The 15,355-nt window shown below is 37.2% G+C and overlaps 1 protein-coding gene across 2 annotated transcripts in view; it reads right to left on the bottom strand.

Annotated features, from left to right (window-relative positions):
• The window catches only part of LOC131038110 (uncharacterized), a 64,511-nt gene extending 49,993 nt beyond the window's left edge, over positions 1-14,518 (bottom strand). The window contains exon 1 of one of the 2 annotated variants that reach the window (XM_057970425.2): positions 14,123-14,518. In XM_057970425.2, the coding sequence (XP_057826408.1) occupies positions 14,123-14,317 (195 nt within the window). In that variant the 5' untranslated portion in view covers positions 14,318-14,518. Of the gene's footprint in view, positions 1-13,927; positions 14,014-14,122 lie in introns of those variants that run through there. The other variant, XM_059214052.1, reaches the window with a different exon arrangement.
• Between the last annotated feature and the right edge of the window lie 837 nt (positions 14,519-15,355).

The following is a 15,355-nucleotide window of genomic DNA, read 5'->3' as shown; positions in this document are numbered from 1 at the left end:
GGACTTACACTCAATAACCTGAACGTCTGATTTGCTTTGAATATTGCTGGAGAACTGGATTTTACTGCCTTAGATTTGAAAAAAGGAAAAAAGATGAGGGCGAGGAAAGGATCTAATCCTAACACTAAGAATGTAAGAGCAATGAATGATCTTTGATGAGATTCTAACTAAGTCTTGTCTTGACATCCCAGGACCATCTCCACAAGGTTAGTGCGATCTTCGAAGGAAAGCTTTATGATGTTCAAATCATCACTGCAGGCATAGATGATTCAGGCCGATGCATATCAATGAAGAAGCGACAATTGAAGTTAAGCTTAAGCTGAATGATTCCAATTGACTACACAAGGCAAGTCTGCAATCAACAAACTGCTAGTAGTATGGATATACGAATTTCACCATCAATCAAGCACATTTCTTCCACTAATCTAATAACATGAAATCAAATATGAGAAGTATAGAGACCATGTAAATTGTCGAATCGACCCATAAATTTCACCATTTCTTCAATGAAGTTTTACAAGTCTTTTACAACAACATCTTGGCAACAGTCTTTGCCTTCTCTCTCTACTCTACTCTACTCGCTATTCTATCAACTAGCTAATCACCTTCTAACTACTCTCTATCTCTCTTCTTTCTAACTATATCCAACTGCTTTACAAAATAAAGAGTTGGGGCTTATATAGTGCCCATAATACAATTCGATGGCTAAGATCAATTTGAGATCAATGGTCAAGATTCAACAATGAAAACCCTAATTAGGGTTTGTTACAACCATTACATAACATTTAATGCTTGACCAATGATAAAATTGTATTAATTGGACACATGTCCTCTCTAGAAAATTTGGCCAATGGATAGCTGGGGTAGGTACATCGAAGTTTGTGCCACCTCCCATGAGTTAGGTACATTGAATCTAGACACGCTGAGGTGGACCAATCTAATTGGAGGAGTGATGACTGGGATGCCACCTCGTCTGACACTTGGTTGATATCCAATTCGATGATGTTGAGAAGCTAGCTTTAATTAACTCTTCTGGAACTATCTACTTCTTCAACGAACCCTTTGCTCTGACTTCTTGTGTCCTTGATTTGCAGGATGATGATGTACCTCGCCTTGGAATACTGGATTGGAAGAAGTTAGTCATGATGATGCCAGATCGAAGAAGGTTGTCCTTGTCGATGCTTGACTGGAGGAGGTCGCCCTTATCCTTGCTTGATCTTCTTGGAGGAGACCGTCCTTGATCTGGCTTGATTTTCCAACTCCGGGATCTCCATTTGATGCCTACACAAAATATTAAAGTTAGTCTTTTGAGCATCAAACCTCAAAGCATGAAATTTAAGACCTCTCAAAGGTAAAACTTAAGATATTAATTTGAAAAAAGTCATGATAAATCAAGAATTACACATTTTCAAATTAATAATGAATGGAATTTGGATCTTCAAGACTTAGACTTTACAAAATTGCAAATGGGATCACAATAAGTCTTGAATAAGAACTTCAAAAATGATTCTTCATACCTCCTCCTTTGAGTGCTTAACTACAAAACCTTGAAAACAATGGATGAATTACGCCTCCATTAGTCTTCAAAAGAATTTCGCTCTCCTTAGTCTTCAAAACTTAGTAGAAATTTGCTCCAAACAAGCTATATTTCACACCTCCAATTTGCTCTCCAATTTCGCACTTAAAGGAATGATTGAATGATTTGAAATGTGAAAAAACACTTCCAATATATAGAGCGCTCACCCCTTTGCTCCCTCTAGGCCGACTTGGCAAAAAAGAGGTGAAATAATAAATAAAACCTCAAAAGGAGTAGGCTGACTTGTCAAATAAAGGCAAAATAATGCCTTGTGCGCTCAACTTTAAATTTTTTTTTTAATTCCAAAATTAATTTTAGATGCCTCCAAGGGAATTTTTTATTAATTTCAAGGCTTAAAAATTAATTTATTAAATTCAAAATGCCTTAATTTAATGCCAATTTAATTTTAATTTTTCCAAATGCCCCAAAGTTAGCAAATTTTGGTGAATTTCAAGGAATGTCAACGTTCAATTAATGCAAAAAATGAAGGATATTACCAATTTCACCCTGGACCCCTGGTGAAGGCCAGGAGCGATTTTTCAATCTAGACCTTGCATACCTCCTTTTTTCCATCCACAACTTCATCTAGGCATTTAAATGGCATTTTTAACTGAAGTTTTGAGTTTGATTTCATTTGATCTCTAGGAGGAAAGTGCTAATAGGACTTTTTCGCCCTAGACCCTCAGAGAGGGTCAGGAGCGATTTTTTATTTTGTGACTAAAATCCTCAATTTTCAAAGGCAATATAATATTCATCAAGTTTCTTGGGGTCCTTTTGCCTTATCTCATCCTTGCCTTAGCACAATTTTGAAGAAAAGTTGTTGTTTTTTTTTTTGCAAAAATCGCTCTGGGCCTTCAGTGAGGGTCAGGAGCGCTTTTGCAAATTTAAGCTTGTCTATGCCTTGTTGTTTCTCCAGATTATCTTCAACTGATAGAACACACCCTCTTCCATTTATTTTAATCACAAAACTTGTTTTGTCCTTGCAAGAAAATTGTACTTTTAGAATCTAGCTCCTGACCTTCAGTGAGGGTCAGGAGCGCTTTTTTGCTTCTTGGTATATTTCCTTATTCTTTAGACTCCCAATCGCTTCTAAGGTATAAAACATCATCTCTTGATCTTTAAACGAGTTTGGGGGCTTCATCATGCTCATTTCACCGCTCATCTTGCCTTTAATACCTCATCTTGATCACAACAATGCTAAAAATGACCTTCATGGAGAATTTCGCCCTGGACCCTCAGAGAGGGTCAGGAGCGCTTTTTCAATTTCAAGCTTATCTACCTCTTGTTGGCCCTCCAAATTTTCTTCAATGGGTAAAACATACCTCTACGCATCCATTCCAACCATAAAAATTGCTTTGACTTTGCAGGAAAAATGTACTTTTGAGAATTTCGCTCTGGACCTTCAGAGAGGGTCAGGAGCGAATTTCTCTTTGTTGCCCAAAATTCACCATTTTTCAAACTTTCAAACTTTCAAATGCATCCAGTAACGTCCAATCTTCTCTCCGGGAAACCCTGCACAAAACAAGTTAGCCAAAATTAGCGAGAAATAAACTTGAACAACATTTTCATCTTGGACCCTCAGCAAGGGTCAGGAGCGAAATTTACAATTTAGGCTAAATTGCTCAATCTTTTAGTTTCAAACCACTTCACAGGGCAAGGTAAGATCATTTTCAAGGCCAGGAACAAGGTTTCAAATTCAAGCGTGTTGCATATGATGTCTACAATGAATTTTGCTCTGGACCCTCAGCAAGGATCAGGAGCGAAATTGCCTTCCTTGGCCAAAATTCATAATTTTCTTCAAGGTGTTCAATCAATTCCAAAGTCCAAACAAAATGCTTGGCAAATCAAAATTTGGTCGAATAAGGCCAGGAATGAGTCCTAGGTTGATTTTCGCCTTGGACACTCTGGAAGGGTCAGGGGCGAGATTCGCTTTGGACCTCCTGAGAGGGTCAAGAGCGAAATCCGACTTTTTTGAACTCTCCAACAAGATAATTTTATGGAATATAACATTTAAGTTATATTCCATATATACTTTCAGGATGTTTGAGAGTGGTTTCAGACCTCCAGGAGTTATATTGCAAAATCTAGTTTTTTGAGGTTTTTTCAGTTTCCAGACTTAGCCAAATTTCAGGATCAGGACATTCCAGACTTAGCCAAATTTCAGGATCAGGACTTTCAAACTTAGCCAATTTTCAGGATCAGGACTTAGCCAAATTTCAGGACATTCCAGACTTAGACAAATTTCAGGATCAGGACATCACAAACTTCATCACTCAACAACTTGACTTAACTCAAGCAGAACCTGCTATCCAGGTGATCCCCTTGGCGACACTCAAAATTCAAAGGCCAACTAACAAAACCCTAAAAGACCTAGAAAACAAACCCTAGAAAGCAAAAAAGCAGGGGTCCCCATTTGCAATGGGGCGATGTGTGAAATGGTCACAACAGTTCCAAAGGCTGTCCAAACAAGCCTGCAAGTAATTTTCGAAGCCACACAGCATCTCTTGAAGCCACACATGCTACAACATATTCTGCTTCAGCTGTACTTTGTGCAACACAAGATTGTTTCCTGCTGCACCAGGAAATCATAGCTGAACCTAGACTAAAACAACAACCTGAAGTGCTTTTTCTGTCATGCACACTACCTGCCCAGTTTGAATCGGAAAACCCCTACAAGTTCAACTCTACACATGAAAAAAAATTTAAACCAAGTCCAATTGTACCACGTACATATCTCAATATATGTTTGGCTGCCACAAGGTGAATATCAGTGTTCCACGGGCGTTGGGGACGGGGGGACGGGGGGACGAGGGGGACGCGTTTCCGGGACGGGGGGACCAAGGGCCTAAATTTGGGGACGGCGGGGGGACGGCGGCCGGGGGGTGGCAGGGTGGTGGTGCTCATATACTTGTACATATACATATAGTACTTGAAAAACTAGTTTTGAAAAGATGTATGACAGTATTACAGTGTAAGAATTACATTTCAAATGAGACTATAGGAAATTTGAAATACTAAATCTAAATACCAAGATTTCTAAGTTGTGTTGTTATATGGAGCCTGATCAAACTCGGAGGTTAGATTTTCCCTACTTCTATCGGCGCGGTTTCCCCCTATATTTTTCAACGGGGGTTTGGGGGCAGCGCCCCCAAGTTGGGGTCAAGGGGGCAGCGCCCTTTGCGCGTTCCCTGTTGCGATACAGGGCGGGGTCGAGGGGCAGCGCCCCGCGAGGCCAAAAATACTTTTATTATTTTCTAAAGGCGTCGGGTGTTATTTTTCCATTGGCCAACGTCCAATTAGAGTTACCCCTTAACCCTCAAAAAACTTAAAAACTCACTTTTTTAAAAAATTTTAATTTTAAACATTGCATATAAGTGGGGGCGACAAGAGACGTCTGGGCGTCTCCCCGTCCTTGGAGAGACGTCTGCACGTCTCTTGAAGGACGGGGAGACGCCCAAACGTCTCCCAAGGAGACGTGGAGGCGTCTCCATGTCTCTTTGGGAGACGCCCAAACGTCTCCCAAGGAGACGTCTCCACGTCTCCACGTCTCCCTGGGAGACGCGGGGACGCGGGGATGTCTCCACGTCCCGGCGGCGTTTGGGTGGTGGTGGCGGGACGGCGGGGGACGTCACGTCCCCGTCCACCCGTCCCCGAGACGTCTCTGACGGGGGGACGCGCCCAAAAAGGGGGGGGACGCGTCCCCGTGGTTCACTGGTGAATATGCTTTGGTTCACACATGAACTGACTCAAGGTATTAACTGCATAGCATATATCAGGCCTTGTGTTAACCAAGTACATTAAAGAGCCAATTAATTGTCTATACATAGTAGGTTCAACTAAATCTGAAGTAGCTGCATCATCATGTAATTTCTTCAAATTTACTTCCATAGGAGTCACCATAGACTTACACTCTAACATGTCAAATCTTTTCAAAATATCAACTGCATATTTACCTTGACTCAATATGATTTCATTTGGTCTTTGCCATACCTCAAGTCCAAGGAAATAATGTAACAAACCAAGATCCTTCATTTCAAATTCTGAAGCTAAATCCTTCTTACATTTGACAGCGAGATCATCATTACCAGTGAGAAATAAATCATCAACATATAGTACTAAAATCAGCACCTTATCATCACATACCTTGAAGTATAAGTTTAGATCAGCATCATTCTTTAGAAAACCCAAGCTCAAAAGATAGTAGTCTATCCTTTCATACCAAGCACGAGGGACTTGTTTAAGACCATATAAGGCGTTTTTCAACCTGCATACATGAGAGTTTCTATTGTGAATAATAAAGCCCTTTGGCTGCTCAATGTAAAGCTCCTCTTCAATTTTACCATTCAAGAAAGTTGTTTTGACATCCATTTGATGAAGTTTCCAACCCTTAACAGCTGCAACAGCTATGATAGTCCTGATAGAAGTGTAACGTGCTACAGGTGCAAAGGCTTCTTCGAAATCTATACCTTCCTTTTGGGAAAAACCTCTAGCTACAAATCTAGCCTTGCACTTTTCTATACTCCCATCAACTGCATGTTTGATTTTGAACAACCACTTAGAAGAAACCACTGATTTGTTTTTAGGCCTTGGAACAATGTCCCATACATCATTTTTCATAATAGATTGATATTCCTCTATCATGACATCCTTCCACACTTGTTGATTTAAAGCCTCTTCAACATCTTAAGGCTCAGATGCTAAGATATGACTCATCAAAGATACATAGCCAACAAACTTGTGAGGTCCTTTTCTTTCTTTGAAAGTACCACGAGGGGCTGCATATTTTTCAGCATCTTCCATAGTATGTCTAGCCCACAAAGGTCTTTTCTTGTTAGTTGAACTAATACTGGGACCTGTTGATGTAACTATAGAGTCAACTGGATCAATTGGATCAGCTGAATCAACAGGATCTTCTAAATCTATAAACTCCCTCTAAATGTCTGAAGATGGATTCGGATCAGCTGTATCTAAATCTTGAGAATGGTCAAAATCTTCTTTATTGGATTCTAAGCTAGATTCTTTGAATTTCATGCAAGCTACATTTTCGTCAAAAGAAACATCCCTGCTGATCTCAATCTGTTTTTGTCCTAGAATGTAGATTCTATATGCTTTTGAAGATTCACTGTAACCAACAAAGATGCCTTTCTTGCCTGAAGGTTCGACTTTAGATCTTTTCTCTTTAGGAACATGAATATAAACAGGGCATCCAAAGATTTTGAAATAACTTACATCTGGTTTGACACCTGTAAAAGCTTTTGGAGTCAAGTTGTTTAGAATTTGATGAGGACTACGATTCTGAATGTGAACTCTTGTCCTGCAAGCCTCGGCCCAAAGAAATGTTTGAAGACTTTGGTCATGAATCATAGCCTTTGTTGCTTCATCAATTGTCCTATTCTTTCTTTCAGCCACACCATTTTGTTGAGGATTATATGGGACACAGAACTCACTCTTAATCCCAACTTCAACACAAAAGTTATGAAAAACACCAAAAAAATATTCTCCTCCATTATCAGATCTAAGAATTTTTATTTTCTTGCTAGATAGATTTTCAACTAGAGCTTTGAACTCTTTAAATCTGGACAGCAATTCATCAGACTCTTTAGACTTAAGAAAGTAAATCCAAGTACTTACAAGAAAAATCATCAATAAAGGTAACATAATACCAAAAACCACTAAGAGAAGCAATTGACATAGGTCCACATAAATCAGAATGAATTAATTCTAGAGCATTTTTTGACCTACTTTCACTACTATGAAAGGTGCTCTTAATGTTTTTACCTAGAGCACACCCCTTGCAAACACCTTCATGGTTTTGATTCAGCTTAGGAAGACCAATGGCAACCTTCTCCATTGAAGACAGTTTGAAAATTCAAATGACCAAATCTTTTATGCCACAACTCACTTGAACTTGAAGACTCATGAGCTAAGACTTGAATAGGATGAGTTGAAAGCTTGTAAAGACTATCATGACGAAAACCAATAATATGAGATGATTGAATACTAGAGTTCTTCTTCCATGCAAGTACTTTTCTATCAACAAAAGCAACATGATAACCTTTGTCTTCTAATGCAGAAATGGAAATCAGATTCCTCTTAATACCAGGAACAAATAGGACATCACTTAAATGAAGAGGAATACCAGAGTCCCACTGAAAAGAAGTATAACCAGCACCCTTCACAAAATAGCAAGCATCATCACCAATGATAACTTGAAGATGGGAGTTTTTTCTTTCAAGTTTGAAAGGTGCTCACGAAAACCAATGATATGACAAGATGCTCCGCTATCTATCAACCATGTATCACAATTAGTAGGAACATTACTCGAAAGTGCAGAAATAAATAAGAATCCTTCAGAATTTTCACTTGACTCTCTTTGAGGAGAAGGATTCTCAACATTTGCAGCAACTGCTTGAGGCTTAGATTTTGAAAGACAATCTTTGGCAAAGTGACCAAATTTGTCACACCTAAAACACTGAATTCTAGAAAGGTCCTTCCACTTTTTCTTGGCAACAGGGGCTGACTCATCATTCTTGTCTCTGACTCTTTTGAAGTTACCTTTCTTTCCTTTCCCCTTAGATGCACGGGCAGCAAGCACATGATCATCTTCATGATGAGATTTCCGACCATAACCTCTTGCTTCTTGTCTGCATTCTTCCTAAATGCAATCTACCCTCAACCTATCAAATTTAGGAAGATCATCTCTTCCACTAATGCCTTGAATGAAGGATTCCCACGAGATGGGAAGTCCATTCATAGTAACATAACCAAGTATTTATCAGCAAAAGTATCTCCAATTGTACTAAGTTGATCTATTAACTAAGAAATCTTCATGAAATAAGAAGTAACAGAATCTCCTCTAGACATTTTCACATGCAGCAGTTGATGCCTAAGGGCTAAAGCTCTGCTGGTATTGTTGAATTCATAAAGATCCTTTAGAGTCTGAAACATTTCCTTAGCTGAATCCAACTTAAAGATGATAGGCACCAGATGATCCTTAACAGAATCAATCAGAATTTTCTTAGCCATGGTCTTATTCTTTCTCCATTGAACTTTCTCTGCATCAGCCTACATTAGCAGAAGGTTCTTCTACATATTACGAGACATAGTCAAGGAGATCATTCTCTTCTAGAGTGATCAGAATTCTAAATTTCCAAGAAAAGAAATTTGATGAACCATCTAGTCTATCTTCTACTTTCAATACGTTCACCATAATGAATGACTAAGGCAAACAACTGAAAGAAATAAAGAACTTAAAAAAATTCTAGTTCTGGATCGATCTTCTAGACCCGCTCTGATACCATGTTAAAACTTGAACCAGAATATAGAAAACTGAGAACAGAATATAAAGGACGAAACACAAATACACAAGCCCTTATCCTGGGAAAACCCTCCACTTGAGGGTAAAAAACCCAGCCCACTCAAAGTGAACTTTATTATATCTCAGAAAAGAGTACAACTGATGATAGTCTCAGATTACTATCAATTACAATAAAATGAGTTTGATTCTCTACAAATCAATAGTAAGAATGAACTTAGATGATACATCTTGCATACAATCCAAGACCTTCATAAATCTGAAAAACTCTGTATGCAGAAGGAAAACCTAAAAATCTTTGATCTATCAGACACAATCACACGATTTTAATGAAAGAGAAGCCGATATTGAAACTGCCGAAAAAGAAAAACGAGACAAGGAAGAATAATCAATATAGCACATCGGAATTCCTAGTGAAGAGTCACACAAAGGGAGAGGGAAAGGCACAGACAGTTACACCTGCACCAACAGCCTCATCACCTTCACCGACAGCCACATCACCTCCACCGATAGTCGTAGCAACATGAAGGGTCACCGACAGCAACCAAGGCAAGAAGAGAACAAAAGCTAAAGAATCGATACTTAGACGAAATAAATCAGGAACACTGCATAAATGATCTATATCGCTGCTATATCTTCAACAACTAGAGCTTATGGAGATGTAATCAATCATTCTCATTTATCCATTCATTGCATAGAATCGTGCAAAATAATTTCACTCAGATATTAGAAACAAATGCTCCTCCAATTCATTCAATTTATTATCCTCATTTTGTATCCTCTTCTTCTATGGGTTTCTCTCTATCTTCGCCTCCTACAATGTTAAAGCATGAAAGAGTTTTACAAATTTGTTCAAGTGTTGCCCAAGCAATAGGGAAGGCATATCACCCACAGCGTGAATGGAAGTCACACACAGAAGATGTCTTAGAATCATTGGTGGTTTCTCAATCTCTTTTAGCTTTTCCATCTTCATCTTGGGCAACTCAAGTTGTTTGCTTTTCTTGGCTTGAGCCGAGTCAAGATTACACTTAATGTATCCATTTTGAGAGCCAAATTCCATCCTCATCATGGATTGACTAGAGAGTAATGGTAGACTAAGGTGTGTCCTTAAAGGTTAGTCTTCTACTCTCTGACTTTTCTCTCCTACCTCACCAATCTCTTCCCATTGTGCACAAGACTAAGTTACCACTTAGTTACAATAAAGAGAAATCATCCATTACAATGTAACAAGACCATATGCCTAGTGCTGAAACCTAGGCTTGGTTTGCAGACATTATCTTTATAAGAAACAACAAAGAATTTTTCAAATCAATGGTCATCCTATTAAAAAGTTTTGCATACTTACTAAATTTATAGAGAAAAAAATCTCTTTCCAAAAACTTTGGTCACTATGTCCAAGGGTTGAAATCAAGTGGTTAAAGCATTGGGTTCTCATTGTGAAGACCTAAGTTCAATTCCCCAAGGTGACATATAAGGAGGAATTCTAAGTGGCGACTCTTGGTCTTCCACTATTTGGCTTCTAATAGAAGTTTATAGGCTATTGCTCTTAAGAAGATAAGTATTGTATTGCTAATAAGGAGCTACGGTGTTTGCATCAGTCAGCTCAAATGCATGTTTGAGCTATATATTTGTAGACTATCAAAAAATATTAAAATAAAAAAACTTTGATCATTGTGTCAAATGGTTTGCAACTTTGTATACATTGAAGCTTTATAAAAATAGCAAACTCTTTTCAAATCTTTGGTCATTCTATAAAACAGTTTGCATTTATGATCTAAATCAGCCAGAATAAAGAAATACTTTGGAACAAAAGAACAATATGGATTCAAAAATAAAAGCCTATATGTAAATATCATTCTTTTCCTTGATGGTGTCACCCTCCTCCTCAATCATCCCAATGAAGCCATCCAAGAAAACCTTTAAAAAATTGATGGGTCTATAGGCTCATTACATGATACATTATAGACCTTTGTTGATTGCAACTAACTGGTAACTCTGCCTTGTGGAGACATGGGAAAAGGTAAGAAAGGAAAGTTATGTTATGAATGAGCAGGAAGAGTGGTGGACAACGCAGCATGTCAAAAATTGGCATGTATCATTTGTTGGTGAATTTTGTATGGGGCAGAAGCTGCTAAAAAATTAACACACCCAAAAAAAATTATTTAATCTGAAAATTGAATTCCTTGAGTCTTGATTTAAAATCTGATTTTCCCTTCCAAAACTTCATACAAACAAACTAAAACAATGCATCTAATATAGAATTTAATCTCTAAAAAAAAATTGACAAAAAAACAATTAAAAGTTTAAAACAATCCTAGGACAATTTGCCTTACATGAAATTTTCCAACAGGAAATTAAACTAAAAAAACAGATTCTAGATAAATAAAGCAGAATGTCAATCCAATCATAATAGCTCCCTAAAAAACAAACTCAGCTGGCTTTCCAATAGCTCTTCTGTTGGGGATTATAGCCCCTTCCTCCTGCAACACAATGAAGAGATCGCCAAACTCAGCTGGCTTTCCAAGTGGTTGGTAAAGAAGCATTTAATTATGGCCCTAATTTGTTAGGGCTTAACTTTAAATGTTGATGATTTGAGGATTCCTTTATGGGATAGGAGGATGGAAATATCAACTGCATTGACACCCATTTCTGTCCATCAATGGCATATTAAGAGATAAATGCTACTCCTTTTTTAAGCCAGTTATAAATTTGACCCCAATTTAGTGTCTAATCTGAGCTCTTACTATGGTTTTTTGTGTTAAGTTTTTCATGGCTAGCAGTGTAGGTATTATCTTGTTTTTTTTGGGCAGCAGTAAGTTGTTGCTTGCTTCTTTTGTGCACCCTCAGGATTTTCATATAAGTTTTTCTTAACAGAGTAGAACCCAAACTTCACTGAAGAAAAAACATTAAAAAGGGGTGGTTCACGCATAAGGAGTGCATCAACTACTACCCCTAATGGATCATTTCATTTAAATGATCTTGTTGACCTCAATTGCCTCCAACTTACCAAAGCAAGAGTTTGTAAAGCTATTATGAAATAGTATCACGGGAGGTTCCATAATTTTAATTTGAAGTGAGAGTCCCTCCATGCATGGAGTTATATATAAGTGATGATACTACTGAATTACCATTTGATAGCTAATATATAATTATATTAGTGAAATCACCAAAATTTTGCATATTTCAGCAGCCCTGATGGCATATTAATCATTACTGGGAAGGTAACATAAGCAAATTATCATTTCTCGGAAGGTAGACAGGTAAATACTAAATATCAATAATCAATTACAAGATATCTAATAGACAGGAACCTTACTACTAATAATTCTCCATGCGATTCCAATCAATCAAAAGGCAGATTGAAGATAGTCTATGATAGACTCAAGATATTGGACACCAATCTGGTTGAGCTCCCTGTTGAATAAATTGAATATAGAGGAACATGCTATTCAATGCAGTAACATTGTTATAGGATGCAAACAGGCCTGGACAGATAGCTTACTATATCTATGATATTTTTCTTGCTTATCACCAGTTATAAGAATACTTAGATGGTTATGGAAACCTTGTTAAACCCTGTCTTTTATGTCTTTTAACATATATTATACTATTAAAAAAATGTTCAATTTACAAATATCGGTTAATAGGTATTGCAGCAGGCATGTTTGTTTTACAGTACCTCTGTAGCCAATGGAAGTTCAACCAGATCCTTCCTAGATAGATATATAGATATTTTCTTTGACTTTGACCGAAAAATCTTCCATGCAATTCAATAGACAACCACATTTAACAATTTCAGTACCCTAATTCCCCATGCCCATGCAAACATACCAGACACATTTTTATTTCTTGGCAAACAAAAAATTTTAAAAAACTTAATCCAGTTAATAATTCACTGTTTGAAATTTACTTTGTAGAGCAGTTAAATATTTAACATTCCATATTTAACCAAAAAAACATAATATTAAAATCATCTTTGGGATCCATCTCTCTCATATTCTTATTAACTTATCATGGAAAAGAAGTTCAACAGTTCTTCCACTTACCTTTGAATAAACAGCATAAGCAGTATGAAAAACTCTGATTGCTATAAATGGTAACCAAATTAACAATTGAAAAACCAATAAGACAAAATCTTAAAATCATCTTTAGGATCCATCTATCTCATATGATCATGAACTTATCATGGAAATGAAGTTCAACAGTTCTTCCAGTTACCTTTGAATGAATATATTGTAACAGAAAAGCATAAGCAATAAGAAAAACTATGATTACAATTTACAACAAATGGGGCAATGAAGACTTAAGGATAAGCTGGATGCAAAACACAATGTCCAGTTTATAAACAACATATATATGTATTTGGGGGATAGTAGCAGAATAGGACTCTAGATCTTCTTTAATAATAACTCGTCCACATCCAACAGTTGTCTATGGGACAATGTACCTAATGATACTACTTGTTCAGTTCGAATACTCTTTCAATTCTAGCAAACCTTGGAATTAATAGATTTTACATAGATGTTTAACATCCTTCCATAATGTTTTAGTCCGAAAAAAAAAACTATTATCAAGGATCAAACAACAGAAAGAGATAAATGCAAAGTTAGAGGAAAAGACTGCATATTGTTGAAAACCACAAGGTTCCCTTTCAACATATATAAAAAGGGTGTAGGTGATATTTTAGATCCTAGCCGCCAAGCCAGTGTGTCTTTACGCCTCATATGATATGCTCTGAAAACACAAGAGACAACCTCACTTTACCTTCAGCATATATTGTTTAAATTATGTACCCTCTAAATTTCCATATGATAATCATGTTCAAGAGTCAACAGAGCTTTACTATTTCATCTACACAGAAACATATTTCCTTTCTGACTCTGATGCAACCAACGCTCAAGTCTCGTGGCAATGAAAAAAAATCAATTCACTTAGACTAGGTGGGGAGCATGGGAAAGCATTAGGGCTCCCATAGCAGAGCAGATTCAAAACCTAAAAATAAAGCATAATTGAATAAAATACCACATCCAACTCACAAGGTACAGCCCATCCCAACGGACGATGACGGCCATAATCCCCAAAGCCATCCCTCAAACGAGAATTAGCCAAACATTAATTTAAAAAATAGACCATTAATGATCATATTAATAGTATTAATAATGGAGGGTTTGAAAAGGAAATTAATCACAATAATCATATTAATATTGGAGGGTTTAAATGAGTTTACTGACCGCAAAATGGCACAGATTAACGACGGTCCAAGCTGTCCCAGGAGTGCATCCAAATACAGAAAGGACGATGAGCCAAGCAAAGAAGAGGATGAGAATGTAAGTCGTCCACACGCCCGGATACATGAACCACGATGTGTTCTTGTTCAAATCTGGTGGTGGCACCGCCTGCACGTACAGATTCCCCATGCCACGCATCAATCTTAAATCTTTCGACTCTGACAGTAATTACACTTATCTTTCTGCTGCAGATACAGATGCAGATATAGATTGTAAATCTACTCTTTTCCTTGCAGACAGATATATTTTGGGTATCTCCGCTGTACCAAGAAAGGTTGTCTTGATGCCCTAAAGCGTATTGTACGTATCCTTCATCAAACGTCTACCTTTGGGTGGTAAGGGATAATTGATTACTTTGCAATGACGGCTCCCTGTCAAATTTAGCACTATAGAAATAAAAGTTGGAATAAATATTAAAATTTTATTTTTATTTTAAATAATTCCACAGCAATCCGTTTAAGGTGCCGCTTGGCAGGAAATCTGTATAAACCACATGTTGGCATTAGGACGTCTCCAACCCAGTCATCAATTAATAATAATCTAATAAAATAATATAAATTAATAATAATATAATATTATATGAAGCAGAAGCTCTATTGGCAATTAAAATGGCAAACAAATTAGTACTTCCAAATTTTCATTTGAAAGGCAACTCTTAGATAATTGTAACTGACATTATCAAAAGTGAGTCATGGAAAAATAATAATTTTATTAAAAATATTAGAAATTATCTGATAAATTTTTAAAATTGAGAGGGGGAATGACATGGCAAATAGGTTGTCTAAGGTGAGTGGCAATTAATGAGGGATAGTCAAGGGAGATATGGGAAGATCTTCGAGGAATAAAGCTCATTTTTTAAGGGTTGTTAAGGTGGGTGGTCCAATGAGTGATGGAGATCATACATTGTCAAAATTTGATGACAATTATGGCAAGTTATGTGTAATAATTGTGCATAGCCAAGAAATATTATTTATGGCCAAGATGGAGCATCTTTTAGTTTGCAAAAAGAGATTGAGTGAACTATGATAGAGGAAGGTGATGGGTGGCAGTGATGTGCAGAGGATGGAAGCAATTTTTTCTTTGATAACCCATGAACAATAGTTGGCTTTTGTAAGAATTGGCTATGAAGGTAGCCACCCAAGATCTAGAGGCAATGGGAAGCAAAAAAACAAGAGA

This window comes from Cryptomeria japonica, chromosome 11, assembly GCF_030272615.1.
Source record: "Cryptomeria japonica chromosome 11, Sugi_1.0, whole genome shotgun sequence".
NCBI lineage: Eukaryota > Viridiplantae > Streptophyta > Pinopsida > Cupressales > Cupressaceae > Cryptomeria > Cryptomeria japonica.
Note: the sequence above shows the minus strand (reverse complement) of the source record. Positions and strands in the feature narration are given on the sequence as shown.